The 15472-nt window shown below is 42.2% G+C and overlaps 1 protein-coding gene across 3 annotated transcripts; it reads left to right on the forward strand.

The window, feature by feature from the left end:
• The first annotated feature begins 368 nt into the window (after positions 1 to 368).
• gja10a (gap junction protein alpha 10 a) lies at positions 369 to 15224 on the forward strand. 3 transcript variants are annotated; one of them, XM_088318065.1, is made up of 3 exons: positions 369 to 562; positions 7169 to 7235; positions 13570 to 15224. In XM_088318065.1, exon 3 carries the CDS (start codon positions 13609 to 13611, stop codon positions 15058 to 15060), a length of 1452 nt encoding a protein of 483 aa, XP_088174191.1. In that variant the 5' UTR covers positions 369 to 562; positions 7169 to 7235; positions 13570 to 13608; the 3' UTR covers positions 15061 to 15224. The 3 variants fall into 3 exon arrangements, with proteins under 3 accessions (XP_088174191.1, XP_088174119.1, XP_088174254.1); XM_088317993.1 differs by lacking the exon at positions 7169 to 7235; XM_088318128.1 differs by lacking the exon at positions 369 to 562 and having other exon boundaries at positions 7064 to 7235.
• The last annotated feature ends 248 nt before the right edge of the window (positions 15225 to 15472 follow it).

A 15472-nucleotide genomic window follows, 5' to 3' on the forward strand; every position in this document is an offset into this window, starting at 1 on the left:
AAACAGAACACACAAAGGTGTCATTTTGACTACTTTGCCACAATTTCTACAAATAAATAAAAAATTTAAAAAAATCTGTTTTGGTAACTGGTTGTATGACTAATACGAAGAACATCATCATGATTCTTGGACAGTTTGATTTTGCTAATTTCCCACTTTGTCAATGTTCCGGCCATTAGATGAGGATTCTGCTGCATGTGAAAGATGAAGCATAAACAATCACAGCTCTCTGTCAGAGAGGGTGATATTGATGGCACTGGTTGGAGTTGGCACTGCTGGCGTGTGAGATCGGAGGGGGATGGGTACATTGTCCCGTCGAGATGCAATCAATGCACACATCCTGTGAGCCGAGCCACACGTAACACGGGAGAGCACTCCCAGCCTACTGCCTGCCATCGCAAACACATTCACAGTGAGCGCGGAGCAAAGTATTGTGGATTATAACTTGATATCAACAAAAGTTGACCTCCATGGGGTAGCCGGGCAGACGCAGCGGATTCCTTGGATATTTAAATGATCATCATGAAGTACGGCAAGAAGCAAAAAGGGATCCCATATATTTGTGAGTAATTTGTTTCCTGATAAGTCACACATATAAACATGATTTCACAACTATTCATTTTATTGTGTATTTTAGTTTATTATTAAATGTAACATTTTTCCCCGGGTCCAAATACTAAATAAATATACATTTTAAATGTTGGACAAAAGTGATGTTCTGACAAAAATACAAACCAAACAGTTCTGTTACACTGAAACAGAGATACTGACAAATGGAAATAACTTGATTTCCGTAAGACTTAGATGATGGCCCAAGAAGAGAATCTCGCAGTCAAACTTTTTCATGAGCTTGATTTTGAAGCACTAAAAAAAAACAAAAAAACATGGACAATGTGTATCTTAAAAGCCAGATTGAATAGAGAAACAAACATGCGGCCCAAATGAAGATAATCGGTACAAAGTTTTTTTATTTTATTCCATAATAAAATTTGCTACCTGATTTTTATGATTTATTGTGATGCAGTGAAGCGCATGCTGTAAATATCTTCACTTCCTGACAAAAGTATTGGAATAGTGACGAGAGATGAAAATCAGACTAGAGATCAACATTTGAATTTTTTAATCCCGGTACTAACATCTGGGACTGATGCATAATTTAGAAGACAGCATTAAGTGTTCCAACCCACCCATTTATCATGTGAACAAAATATTGGGTTATTACTGACAGATGTGTTTTGTTGCCCTGGTGTGTCCTATTACATTTGCCTATTCAATAAATAGAGTAAGAAGACGAAATAGCCATGCCGCAGGGCTGCTGGAGCCTATCCCAGCTGACTTTGGGCAGTGGGCGGGGCACACCCTGAAACGGTTGCCAGCCAATCGCAGGGCGAATAAAGGCAAACAACCATCCGTGCTCACAATCACACCCCGGAACAATTCAGTGTTCAATCAATCTACAATGCAAGGCTTTAGAATGTGGGCGGAAACCGGTGGACTTGGAGAAATCCCATGCGGGCATGAGGAGAACTTGCAAACTTCACGCAGGAAAGCCGCAGCCCGGGATCAAATCCGCAAACCTCTGAACTGTGAGGGACGTGCTAACCAGTCGACTACCGTGCCCTCCGCCTCCTCCCATTAATATTAATTATCATTGAGTAATACTATATTTATACACAAATCATTTTTGGGGTTAAAAGATTTTGTTTGTTTTTATGCGTCAATCTGCTGTTCTTTTAGAGATATGTGGAGCCGAGAGCAATTCTTCTCCAAGTGTGGGCTACTTTCTCGTGTAGGGGTGTCAAACTTATTTTCGCAGGCCTCATCACAGTTTCCTCATAGGGTCCATATGAGTAGGAAATCCTTCTACATGAAGAGACACCATCAAGTTGCCAGGTCAAGTGACTTCATATTGTCAACTATTTTAATTGATTGATGTTGTATTGCACTGGAGAGGGGAGCTCTCTAATCTCGTTGCACACTTGGGTACAATGACAATGAAGGGATTTCTGATTCTGATTCTGATAGCTCAGAAGTCATGCAAAATTGTGACGCACAGATACTAGGTATAGAACTATTGTTCACCTTATCCTAGATGGGATTTACAATATAATACAATATAACTTTATTTGTATAGCGCATTTCACAACAGCCGGAGCTGTAACAAAGCACTTTCTATATGGTGTCATAAAAATTAGCGGGGATTTTGAACAATAAGTAAAACTCATAAACAATAGAAACCAGAAGAACAGCAGAACGGCGAGAGTCTCATATAAAAAGGTGCAATTACACCCTGAGGCTGCGCTTAGTCTTCGGCACCTCCAGCAGAATGTGCTCCACAGACCTGAAGCAGCGGGCAGGTGCGTAGGGGTGGAGGAGCTCAGAGAGGTACGCTGGGGCCAGGACATGAAAAGATTTGAAGACAAACCAAAGTATCTTAAAACGAATTCTAAAGTGCACTGGAAGCCAGTGAAGAGAGACCAAGATTGGGGTTTTGTGATCCGTCTTCCGAGCTCCAGTTAAAAGACGATCAGCAGCATTTTGGACCAGTTGGAGGTGCTTAAGGGAGGACTGGCTGACTCCAAAATAAAGTCAATTACAGTAATCTAGCCAAGATATAACGGAGGTCTAGATTACTGCTTCTAAGTGCTGTTGGGAAATAAAGTGTTCCAAAGAATAAGTAGGCATGTTGAAGTTAGGTCACCTGAAGAAAAAAAACGGCAGCCAATCCTCATCATTATGCTGTGATCAGCGAAGAAAGAAGCAGTGTGCCGCATCCGAACAGCATAATCTATGTACCTCTGCTCACTTCCGCAGTTCCTCATTCTTATATAAATCAGACACAGAGAGGTTCATCCTTTTGATATTTCGACGTGGTCATAGGAAGGGATTACCACATGGATTTTGGTGCCAATTGATCACCATTTTTGGGCATCATAAGCAATGAAAGTACAATGGTTTCCAATGGAAAGTTTTTAATAGGTCCCTGAAGTGACTCTCTCAGGAACATGGTGAGAGTGGAGGGGGGCGTGTCCATATTCCTCATTAAAAGCAGAAATTTTTCAAGTCGTCACTTATTTCCCAAGTTCTCCAAAATAAATAGAAAAAAAAAGAAAATGATGACTTATTCCAGTTTCCAATTTCAGAGTTTTAGTTAGTGAAAAATGGGCCATCTTTGATTTTGTCCTCCCTCAAGTTGTAACGCCTTTAATATCCATCATCTATCCATCCAATATATATCTGCAGTTGAGTCACAGAGGCAGCAGCTTCAGCAGGGAAGCCTAGACCTCCCTCTCCCCAGGCATTCCCAGGCCAGCCTGGAGACATAATCTCTCCAGCGTGTCGGGGGTCAAACCCGGGGCCTCCTGCACGTGGGACATGCCAACACCTCATCTTATCTCTAAGGGAGAGAGAGCGCACGATATTGGAAATATGACATTGCGATTTTTGGGGAGGCTGCAATGTACATTGCGATATTGAAACTAGAGAGAATTTCACCAGATGACTCAAATAGCTCTGTTTGGGAAGACGTTGCTTTGTTTATTATATAGCTCTGGGATGGCCACTTGATAGAAATACGACATTTAGGATGCCATCAAGCGCCTCAACTCTTTTAATTAACTTTGTCTCGGGTTTGGTGAAACATGTTGGCTGCATTCAACATGCATGGATTCAACGTTCAACTCAATTAATCTTTGTCTCATGACAGGAAAGGTGACACAGCATATCGATCACTACTTCAACGGTGTAAATCGTCATTCATTATATCAGAGGGGTCTGTATAAAATCGTCTCGCTAGACGTCATCAATGCCATTCAAGCTAGCGCATAGCTTGCTATGCTAACAAAGAGACACGCTTGTTTGCAACACATTACTCAGCAGATATTAAGTCTGGGTTTAAAGTGTATTATTGCAAATAATGTTTTTGTGTTGACTTCCCCATTAAATACTTTTCTTCTATTATTTCAACTTCTACGTATAGGAAAATAACATGCTGGCGCCTTATTGTCAACTTGTGGCAGGAAGCTAAATTGATACTGAGCTAATTTGAATTTAATTTGTACAATACGCTGCCCCACTGCCCACAGGTGCTCAATTGAGATTTTTTTAGGTCCAATTAGAAAAAAAAAGTATCCTGAAATTAAAATTGAAACAGAATCATTAAAAAACAGCATCATGGAATAAAGCATATTGCCATATTGGGCCCCACAATTAAGTAAATTATTGTGAGATCATTCAGTGCATCACAACATTTGCAATCACAATGCAAAACTCTACCATACAAAGCAAAAGCCATACTGTATAAGAACAACACCCAGAAACACTACCCGCTTTTCTGGGCCCAAGCTCATGATGCACAAGAAACGCGAATTAAAAGATTCAAATTAAAAGACTGCAAGCACTACACTGGCCTGCCTGCTGTCCGGGGGCTGTCTCCCATTTAAGATATGTGGTGCATTATGAAACGCAAAATATGACAACCAAGACCCAATTGAAATTCATCAAGCAAGGATGGGAAAGAATTCTATCTGGAAAGCTTCAACACTTCGTGTCCTCATTTCGCAAATGCTTATTGGGATCCATTTTATGCGTAGTTCAAATCTAACGCAAAGCGCGAGCTACTGTGTACATGGATGGAGTTTGATTTTTTTTGGTATTTTGCCAGACATGGGTGGTTTGCGCCGTTGTGGGCGTGAACACAGTTGACTAGCTTCATGGCCAACGGAAGCGGCGCCACGTATTCCCTTTAAATTTGATGTGCAGTCACAATGTACGTTTATGAGGAACTGCAAGCAGAACTGTATGGGTGGGTGATGTAAAGTTGGCCCAGGCTGTCATGGATCACTGCAGTCAAGTGGGAACGTGTAGGCCGTTTTCCATCCCAATTGTTCGTGTCTGGGCGCGAACCCCTCCCATCTCTGTGCTGTAGTTAAGTAGCTTGAATTTAAATATAATAATAATAATAATAATAATAATAATCTATCATCCATTCATTATCTGAGCCCCTTCTCCCCACACGTGTCGCGGGCGTGCTAGAGCTTCTGCCAGCCATCTTCGTGCAGTATGCGGGGTACACCCGGAACTGGTTGCCAGCCAATCGCATAATAATAATAATAATAATAATAATAATGATAATAATAATAATAATAATTATTATTATTATTATGTGTTTAATGAGACGGCAGGTGGACGACTGGTTAGCGGTATAGGGTCTGATGCCGGCTCAGGCCTTCCTCTGTGAAGTTCGCATGTTCTCCCGGTGCCTGCGTGTGTTTTCTCTGGGTACTCCGGTTTCCTCCCACATTCCAACATCATGCATGGCAGGGTAATGGAACACTCTAAATTGGCCCTAGGTGTGGTTGTGAGTGTGAATGTTTGTTTGTCTGCAACCTGTCCAGGGTGTATCTCGCCTACTGCCCGAAAACTGTTGGGATAGGCTCCAGCACCCCCCTGCAACTCTTGTGAGAAGTGTGATGTGAGGTGTTGCACGCTGAAAAGACATCTCCGTTCTTCGATTGAGCAACTTTAATTTTTTCTTCTGTTCATTTGGAGTTTTCGTGTAGCATTTGACAACAGTCACTCCATAGGTCTTTTTTTCGGCCTTTGTCGATTCTGTCCCCTCCTCCGTCATGAGCCACTTCAACTTCAAACTTTCGGGTCCTAACGAAGCTAAGATAATTACAGAATGCGTGAAAATACCAATATGACAGAATAATGACTAAATTAATCTTTTTTTCACACAAGAATGCACTTCTCGGTCGCAACAGATGCACTCAATACATTTTTACAATGATTCAAAGGGTTCCATGCACGCGGTGGTCGCAATTATGAATGAAATAGGATGATATCCACCACACAGGTCTGCGGAGCTCAAAATGTGTCTGTCTGCAACTTGACCAAATTCACCAAAATTGCGTCACACCACCTGTTCCACAATTTAGACATGTTTACAGCAGGCGTTGGAGTTGAGTCTACTTTCAGCCACCAAATTGTGAGAAATTCACCCTCGGCCTGCTGGAATGCCCAGAATTGCACGGTGGGCTGCCAAATTCCCAAACATGCACAAAAATCAAGATGCATCAGTTTTCACGCATGTGCACTGTCCACAAATATATTTAGAGCTCAATGAGTGTTATTTAAAAGGAAAAGTGATGTACCAGGGTGGGAAACATGCCTGGCACCGCTTTTGGGGAATTTGTTTCATGTGTGCATATTTGCAAAAAAAAATATGAAATAATGAGTTTATCAGTTTTCTTGAGCTTCAACTCAATGTCTCAGCTTCATTGGAACTGGGTTTTATATTTAGAGTTGCGAACAATATGAAAACCAGAGAACGGTCTCTCGGTGGAAAAACAAGCTAGTGAAGCTGAGAGAGGAGTTGCGCTCATGATCACAAATTTAAGTCTCATTGTGAAACATCATGGAGGTATCTTGATGGTTTTGGCTTTCACTTGTAGCGCTTTTCTACCCTCGGTACTCAAAGCGCTTCATACTTTTACCTCATCTACCTACTGATGACATGCTGAAAGAGTAATGATGAAATAGTTATCATACCTTTGCTTTATTGCTAGGATATTACATGTAGTTCAAAACTAGAGCAATACTATTGATAGATTGCAATAAATATCGATGGGAAATGTTCTCGCTTTGCATTGAAGAAACTTGCTTCTGCTTTCATAATTAGTCTTCATAAAAATCACCCCAATGAAAATGTTAAAGGAAGATAGCAAAATGATGGCTTCTCTTATCTGTTTGTGGCAGCGCAATGTTTTGAAGTTAGAAGATTGTTACGAGACTGAGATGTTTCTGCTGAGTAATGCTTTGACACATTTTTCATCACATGTATAAAGTAATCTTTTAAGACATGCGCACACATAGAAAAACAACTTCACGTGTCTTCAGCTGCTTGCTTAGATAACCCCCCCCCCCTTTAGGTTGAAGACATCTATGTTCAGGAACTTCTGGAAATTAAAAAAAGGGAGGGAAGGGAGAGAGCCAAGCATTGGATTCAGACAAATTTTGAGCGTCTTTCTCTTCATTGATGGTGTGTTTCTGAAATGTGCAATTGGTGAACCTGAAATTTTCTCGGTCCTTCGAGTCGACCCACAACATACCTGGAGCTGAGTTGACTTCCAGTAAGACTTTAAAGATCCTTTTTTTTTTTTGGAAGAACTGGACCTCAGCTCTGCTTCTGGGAGCCGAGGGTTGACGTGAGGCCAAAGAGGAAGACGGCTCTGGTGAGTTCACACCTTTTAGGAATGGCAGGTGTGGTGGATGCGTAGTTGTTTGGATGTGTGCGGTCATGTAAGAGACAGAGCAGTCTTTAAAACTGTGTAAGAGGCAGTGTAGTCCTTAAAACTGTGAGAGACAGGGTAGTCTTTAAAACTGCGGAAGACAGAGTGAGTCTATAAAACTGAGTTAAACCTTGAGAATACTAGTCCCTATCAAGTAATTGACAGAGTTAGTCGTTAAAACTGAGAGAGAGGGGGGGGGGTGACGGAGCCCCAGGTGGACGCACTGATGTTCCGAGTGTGATTCTTGAGCAAGTAAATAACTAGTGGTATGAAGAGTGGATGCGTAACGTGTGAGGGGAGGTTGGCTGATAGCTAATGGCTGCCATTTTGAACAGGCCTTTGCGTGACAACTGTTGGGGAAGCAGAGGCAAGAATTCTGTGGTAGAAGCTTGAGAATTACCCCAAACAGGAGATAAATGTCACCCTGTTCAGGGTAAAGTTGGCGTAGAGCACCCTAGGTGAATTGTTGACTTAAATCAAAATGGGGGAAGTAAACAGTATGAACGAAAAAAAAGGATCCGAAAAAGATGTTAACTTGTAAGGACTGGAAGGCTGCAGTGAAACCAATGTCTTAAATGCGTGACTAAATATAAACGGGGGTAGTTAAATACTTACAAAAAAAAGCAGTACTGCAAGAAATAATTATCTTCGAAAAGTCAAGGAAGAACCCTGAAAAAGATAGGGGAATCGATAAGACAGGCACATGTGTGCTATGATATTATTGTTTGTAGTTGTTCAGTGTTGACAACTGTGTGAGTCATGAATGGGGCCCGTTTGCACGTTGGTGTGTGCACGTTGGTCTGTATCTATTTGTGTGTCAAAAGGAAAGGACAGTTATAAACGTAGAAATTGTGGAAAAAAAAGAAGGATTGATAAAGTATGTGCTATCAGAGCTGCAGGCTGAAAGATAATGAAATGAAATTTTAGGTGGTGTCAAACATGAGGACTGTGGGCGATAAACTGGTCCGCGAGGTGGGCCTTGGTCGAAAGTTATGAAGACAAGAGAAAATATGCATTGCGTCATTGGATAAAATTAATATTGAATTAAGGGATAGCAGGGAGGACTTCAGCCATTCATGGAAAGTGTCTTCTTGTTTCAGGGTAGATATTAAGTAGTTTTTTTCTCTGTCCCTTGGTTTGAGGAGGAAAAGTATGCCTTTGCTTGATCAGGGTCATAAAGTTAGAGGAAGAAAATTGCAGCTGTGCAGGCATCAGATATGAGATTTGGGACATAGTTTGAGCATGGGGGGGCTGGGCTATTAGGGGGGGTTAGAAAAATAACTTTGTGAAGTAAATAAATAAATGAAAAGGCAAATTGTGCCCTTTCCGGGACTTACAAATTATTGCAGGGGGTGGATTCCAAATTATGCATAAATTTCCACCCCTCTATCACAAAAAAAAACAACCTAAAATGTATGGAATAGATTTGAAAATGTCATTGTTAGAATCAACAACAGAGGCAGAAAATGCTTTTTGTGAGCATGCCGGTTTCAAGTACAGCGCAATTTTACCTGACATTATCTTGGAAGATTATATATATATATATATATATATATATATATATATACACACACACACAGTTTACAGAAAAAAAACATTCATGATCCCGAATAGAGAGTCCTGCACAGTTGTATAGTCCATATTAATATATTAATATCAATGTAATTGATGTCCGTGGAAGTAGTTGAGTGGCCGATGTTGAAGGAAAGTTGGCTGTAGCGCCTCCTACCACACTGCTGGATTATTGTAGTTGTTGCTCTTCATGAGGAAGTCTGTGGTCGTTCGCTGTCAATTTCCAAATTCCCTTTGAGGTAGATAAATGGAACCAGGTCTGCGTGAAACAGGACCAATTAATAATAATTATGTTATCTAAATGACAACTTTTGTCAATTTAAATCTAATTAACGTACATCAAATGTTCAAGAATCTGCAATATATTCGTCACTCATTTCAAATCAGTACTTCATAATCGCTACAAAATACATTCTGGACAATGGTGTCAACTTCTAAATCAAATGAAATAAAACAACGGCATAAATACTAAACATAATCAACTCAAAACTATTTTAAGAAAACGAATACCGAAATAACATCATGTAGGTATTAACAAACAAAACTACCGGTAACTCAGGACGACATTATCGGTGCTAGCTCCCCTTAATATCCGTCCGGGTCCCGTTCAACCAAATAAGAAATTAGCGGCTACTGTTAGCACGCTTAAACAAACAAATGATTGAGCTCACCAGTACCCTCTTGTTTACTTTTTCCCGTATATTGGGGTACCGAGTGATATGACCGTTCTGTGGTTGAAGCACCCATCAGTTGATATCTTATTAGAATAGTCTGAATCGCACAAGAATAATACTTTTGGAGGAATTAAAAGTCACGTACCGTTAACAGATCGATGCTGGTGTGCGACTTGCGCCTTGAATTGAATGTCAAATGACGTCAGACGTAGCGCTAGCAAACTAATAGTAGAGTCACTACGTAAACAAAACCATGTGATTATTACGTAAGTAAAAAAAAAATGGAAAGAGTGGAAGAGCGAAACGAAAGCAACCATATATGACACATATACAAATCACCCAGCTTACATTTACAATACGACACAACAAGCTGGAGCTGTCGCAAAGAGCTTTCCATTTCGTGTATTATAAATTAGCAGGAAATTAGAAAACAAACTAAAACACAGACACATATACATATACAGAAGATACCAAAAGAAAGCTAAAGAATAAAAAGGGTATCTTCAAACGATTTTAAAAGTGGACAGAAAGGGGAGCTTGACACAAGACACCTTTCCGTATTAGGGGGTCTCTGTCTGACATGGCGATATTTAGGTGGTTCTGTTAACCGAATATCTGTAGTTTTGCTGTCTTCATAGCTACTTTGATTTTTCTCATGTTATCATCAGAAATTGATGTTTTGCTGTGAGAGAACGCCACTTCTGTGGTGATGATTAAGTGGAACAAGATTTTCCTTACATCACCTGACCTTGAAGGCACCGCTGGTGGCCATCATAGTGAGGCCAGGCAGGTGCTTGCTGAGGTTTATAGACAGAAGAATGTATATGTAGTATGTACAGATGTGCAAAGTCAGTTTGGGTACTGATTAAAATGTTAAGTACACTCATTGGAATTCATTTGGAAGTAACAACTAAAGGATATATTTCATGTTTAAAATTTTATTTATGTCCACATAGTAGCTTTGCTCATCCGTATGGTAAAATCTGTATGTGTGTATGTTCTGCTCTTCTGACAGCGGAAGATGCGCAAACCGTGATCAAGGTTCAGGCTCCAACTGCTAAAATTTTCATTATTAAGTGAAAGAGTAAATTTACTACAGACGACAAAATTTTGGTGTTTCACTGGAAGGCAATAATTGTTTTTGTCTAATGAAACTGAAAAACTCTAGCTGTGTTACTCGCATGAGGCCATGACCGTTATGACATGTGACTTCAGTTTTGATGTCTTTCTTGTTTCGAGGAGGTGATGACAGCTAAAAAGGAAAACAATAAATAATAAATCCACCAAATAAGCTATACGCTTTAAAACTTTACTGGTGCCTGTGTATTCGAGTCACTGCTTTTACCTGTTACTATGCTTTCATCCACGATAAAACGGATTGAGACGGCGGCACTTTCCTACGGGACAAATAGGGGGAACCTAAGAGCGAAGTGTCTTGTTGGAAAATCAGAATCAGAAATCAGAATCAGAAATCCCTTTATTGTCATTGTACTCAAGTGTGCAACGGGATTAGAGAGCTCCCCTCTCCGGTGCAATACAACAATAATTCAGATAAATATATAAATTAGATAAATAAGAGAATAGTTAGTGCAATGGAAAATAATACTGAATAGGCTATATAAGAACACATCACGTTGCTGTTCTGCAAGGTAAGGGTGGTCGTGTGTGTGTGTGTGAGAGTTTAGAATGGAGATGGCTCTTGGAAAGAAACTGTTTCTCAGTCTATTGGTCCTTGATTTGATGCACCTGTAGCGCCTGCCAGAGGGCATCAGGTACAACAGGTGTGAGTTTGGGTGGGTATTGTTTTTGACGATGTTGAGAGCCCTTCTGTGGCACCGGGCGGTGTAGATGTCCGACAGTGAGGGGAGAGGGCAGCCAATAATCCTTTGCGCTGTTTTGACTGTCCTCTGGAGCCTCACTCCGTCCGCCTCAGTGCAGCCGCCGTACCAGGTGGAGACACAGTACGTCAGCAGGCTCTCGATGGACGAGTGGTAGAAGGCCAGCAGCAGCTTCCTGTCCAGGTAGAATTTCCTGAGGACTCTCAGGAAGTGCAGACGCTGGCGGACCTTCTTTACCACTGCTGTGGTGTTGTGAGTCCAAGAAAGGTCGTCGGAGATCTGTACTCCCAGGAACTTGAACTTGTGGACCCTCTCCACACACACGCCTTCGATGCAGAGGGGGGGCGGCACCGTCTTGTTCCTCCTGAAGTCGATGACGATCTCCTTTGTTTTTGCAATTTGAGTTGCAGTCTGTTGTTCTCGCACCAAGCCGTCACTCTCTGGACCTCCTCTCTGTAGGCTGTCTCGTCACCTTCCGAGATCAGACCGACCACTGTCGTGTCGTCAGCAAACTTGACGATGGTGTTGTTGCCGTGGGCTGGGCTGCAGTTGTAGGTGTAGAGGGCGTATAGGAGAGGGCTCAGCACGCATCCTTGAGGGGAACCGGTGCTCAGCGTGCGGGTGGAGGACGTGTAGGGGCCGAGCAACACAGTCTGGGGTCTGTTGGTCAGAAAGTCCTTAATCCAGATGCGTGTGAGGGCAGGGAGGCCGAGAATGTCCAGTTTGGCGACGAGGATGTCCTGGATGATTGTGTTGAATGCCAAGCTGTAGTCCACAAAGAGCATCCTTGCATAGCTCTGCTGTTGGAAAAATGGGGATCCCGCATATATTGATGCAATTGAGATACCCAGAGGAGCTTCAAATTGATAGATGAAATTGCTGCCAGGTTGGGAGTTCATTTCTGAGTGGGTCACGCCGAACAAAAAGTTTAAAGAAGTAATTGAGTCCACTACACCATCTAGAAGCTGGGTAACTGTACTGAAGAGGGCTTTTTGGCCATTAAAGAACAATTGGTAGCTACATCGGATGGCTTTTCGGAAGCGCATTGCGGTAGCTATGCTCCTGGCTGACACCAATGGTGTATGCGCAACATGGTGGCCTATCGAGCACACCTCTTCTGATGGGTCGCTGACAAGAGCTATTACAGGCCTTTTGTCCCTAAACAGAAAGAGGAAGGAGCATTCTGGAGTCACACAACCATGTGGTCAAGAGTGGTGGGACAAAATGTTTGGCAAGTACCAGAATCTGGCGTTCACGGGTTAATTTCTCTTGCTATGTTCGCAGCTGTCTTAAGTTTGTGTGGATATTTTTGCAATCCATGTATTTGGGCTCTTTTTAATCGATTAATAACTGTAACAATTTCTCCTGCTGCAGCCAGGTTGGAAGAGGTATATCCTTTGCTGGTACAGGTAAATAAATTTGGCCCCGGTAAAACAGATGTTCGGGTTTACAAACATTGTTTGGTCAAGTAAACATTGTGATGTTAAATATCTTTTTAAAGGGGTTTCTGAGCATTGTCAAGTTTGAGCAATTAATAATTCCAAAGATTCGAGAGGGGGGGGGGAGAAAAAACTGAAAGGTAATTAAGTTTAATTAAGTTAAATAAATTGTACAAATGTGTGATAAACAGGAAGGAAATGAAAGGATAATTATGAAATAGTTATCACACATTTGCTTTATTGCATAGAAAAACAACATCACGTGTCTTCAGCTGCTTGCTTAGATAACCCCACACCTTTAGGTTGAAGACACCCATCGAACCCACAAGCTCGAGGTTGGGAAACCGTTCTACCACTGAGCCACGCGGCCACAGATCATTCATTCATGCAATAAGATAGTGACTCAAAGCTCACTGGCAAAAAGAATTAAACCCGATTGAGTTTTACCTGCAAAAGAGGAGAAGGAAAATTTTGTGAATTCCCCCTTAGTCCGACTTGAATAAACACCCCACATTATACCATCATTTATGACTCCACAGCTGGACAAATAATATACCGACACACACTTGGGCACTTCGGGGCATTGGATGTCGGCTCACGAGAGCTCGCGTCTCCTGACATGTCCGTCTTCAAAATGGCCTTGCAAGTATATCTGCAAATAAATGGTATGGGCAAAAATACCAAGACTGGCTTTTAGAGTTTAGTGAGTACATGTAAAAAGGCTGATCAAGATCTCCACCCTTTGTCTCCTCAGCTTGAAGACATGTGGCAATAAAGTCGCGAGAACCTGACGATGGGTGACTGGAACCTACTGGGCAGCATCCTGGAAGAGGTCCACATACATTCAACCATAGTGGGCAAGATCTGGCTCACCATTCTCTTCATTTTCCGCATGCTGATCCTGGGGGCAGCTGCTGAGGATGTATGGGATGATGAGCAGTCTGAATTTGTCTGCAACACTGACCAACCAGGTTGCAAGGCAGTCTGCTATGATGGTGCCTTCCCCATCTCGCTTATTCGCTTCTGGGTCTTGCAGGTCATCTTCGTCTCTGCTCCCTCACTGGTCTACATGGGCCATGCCCTTTACTGCATCCGAGCACTGGAGAAGGAGCGCCATAGGAAACGGATACAGCTGAAGGAGGAGATGGATGAGGCGGAATTGCCATTGGATGAACATAAACGAATGGAAAGGGAGCTGAGGAAGCTGGACGAACAGCGGAAGGTTAAAAAGGCACCTCTTCGAGGATCCCTCTTGAGAACCTACATCATTCATATCCTTGCACGCTCTCTGGTAGAGGTGTTCTTCATCCTTGGACAATACATTCTTTACGGTGTCCAACTTGACCCGTTGTATAAATGCGAGAGGATGCCTTGCCCCAACAGTGTAGACTGTTACATCTCTCGGCCGACAGAGAAGACCATCTTTATGGTTTTCATGATCGCCATTGCTGGTGTCTCACTTTTCCTCAACATTCTGGAAATATCTCACCTCGGCATCCGGAAAATCAAAACGGCCCTATCTGGTGACAAATACATGGAAGATGACAGTTTAATTTTCAAGTCCAAGAGGAAGGTATCGTTGTCACATCATTGTGTGATGAGCCACGTTGCGCCTTACAATGGGCCTTTGACTCAGAGCTTCAACGTGATACCAGAAGAAGAGGTCACGCCTCCTCATTACCCCGGACTCAAAACCAGCCATGAAGCTCCAAGGAACAACAGCATGGCTCATCTGACACACGTTCAGACCAACTATATCTGCTCCCAACCCAGAATACAACACCAAACTACCCACAACTTTGTCATTTCCCAAACTCATCAAAGTCCAGAGGTGCCCACAGCAAGAGTGGATAACTATCATGGCTTGGAAACGGTGCTTTCCAAAACAGAGGGAAGCCCTCACAAGGACGCCCATCAGAGAGAACATGGCGACACCAGCCATTTAGAGGTTCTTCTGTGTAATAGCGCCGTACAACCATCTTCTACTAATAACCTTCAGGGTGATCGCAGGGACTCAGTGCAGAGTGAGATCCTTCCACCCAAAGCTAGAAAAACCAGCTTCATGTTCAGACCACCATCTGAAAGTTTGTCATCAATCAGTCGCTCCACAAGTTCCTCCTTACATTCCTCAGAAGAATCAGATGAGCTCGGCTCACTCCAGGGGGACACGCTCATGATGCCGCCTGCCGCGGGCCGAAGAATGTCAATGGCAAGTAACAAATGTGTCACCCAAATATTTGAATAGAATTGCCAAGTGTGTTTTTTAGAGTTTTAATCAGTATCACGTATAATGAATGGAATTCACAAAGACGCCGGGAAATGGGATCGACTTTTACTGAGATTACAGGTTACAACTTAGGGAGCTACAGTGAGAAACAGTTCTTTTAAATCAGGTGTGGGCAAACTATGGCCCGCGGGCCACATGCGGCCCGTTGAACGTTTGAATCCAGCCCACCAAATTTGAAAAAAAAATTAAATGAATACCCTTGTTAATGTTTTATTTTCTAAATACTCTGGTGTGTCAAGCACAGATATATTGTTGTAATTCTTTTGTTCATTTTCATTTAAAATTTAATGTATTTTCTTTTCTCCGATGAGGTGAAGTTACCAGAACACTCCATCCATCTGCTCCTGGTCTGGCCCCTCTTGTCAAATTT

This window comes from Idiotropiscis lumnitzeri, chromosome 1 (assembly GCF_059441095.1).
Source record: "Idiotropiscis lumnitzeri isolate Australia: NSW breed Sydney's pygmy pipehorse chromosome 1, RoL_Ilum_1.0, whole genome shotgun sequence".
Classification (NCBI taxonomy): Eukaryota; Metazoa; Chordata; class Actinopteri; order Syngnathiformes; family Syngnathidae; genus Idiotropiscis; species Idiotropiscis lumnitzeri.

Bases quoted from the DNA above. Each gene is read 5' to 3' on its own strand.
- gja10a (XM_088318065.1), top strand. From the start codon at position 13,609: ATGGGTGACTGGAACCTACTGGGCAGCATCCTGGAAGAGGTCCACATA.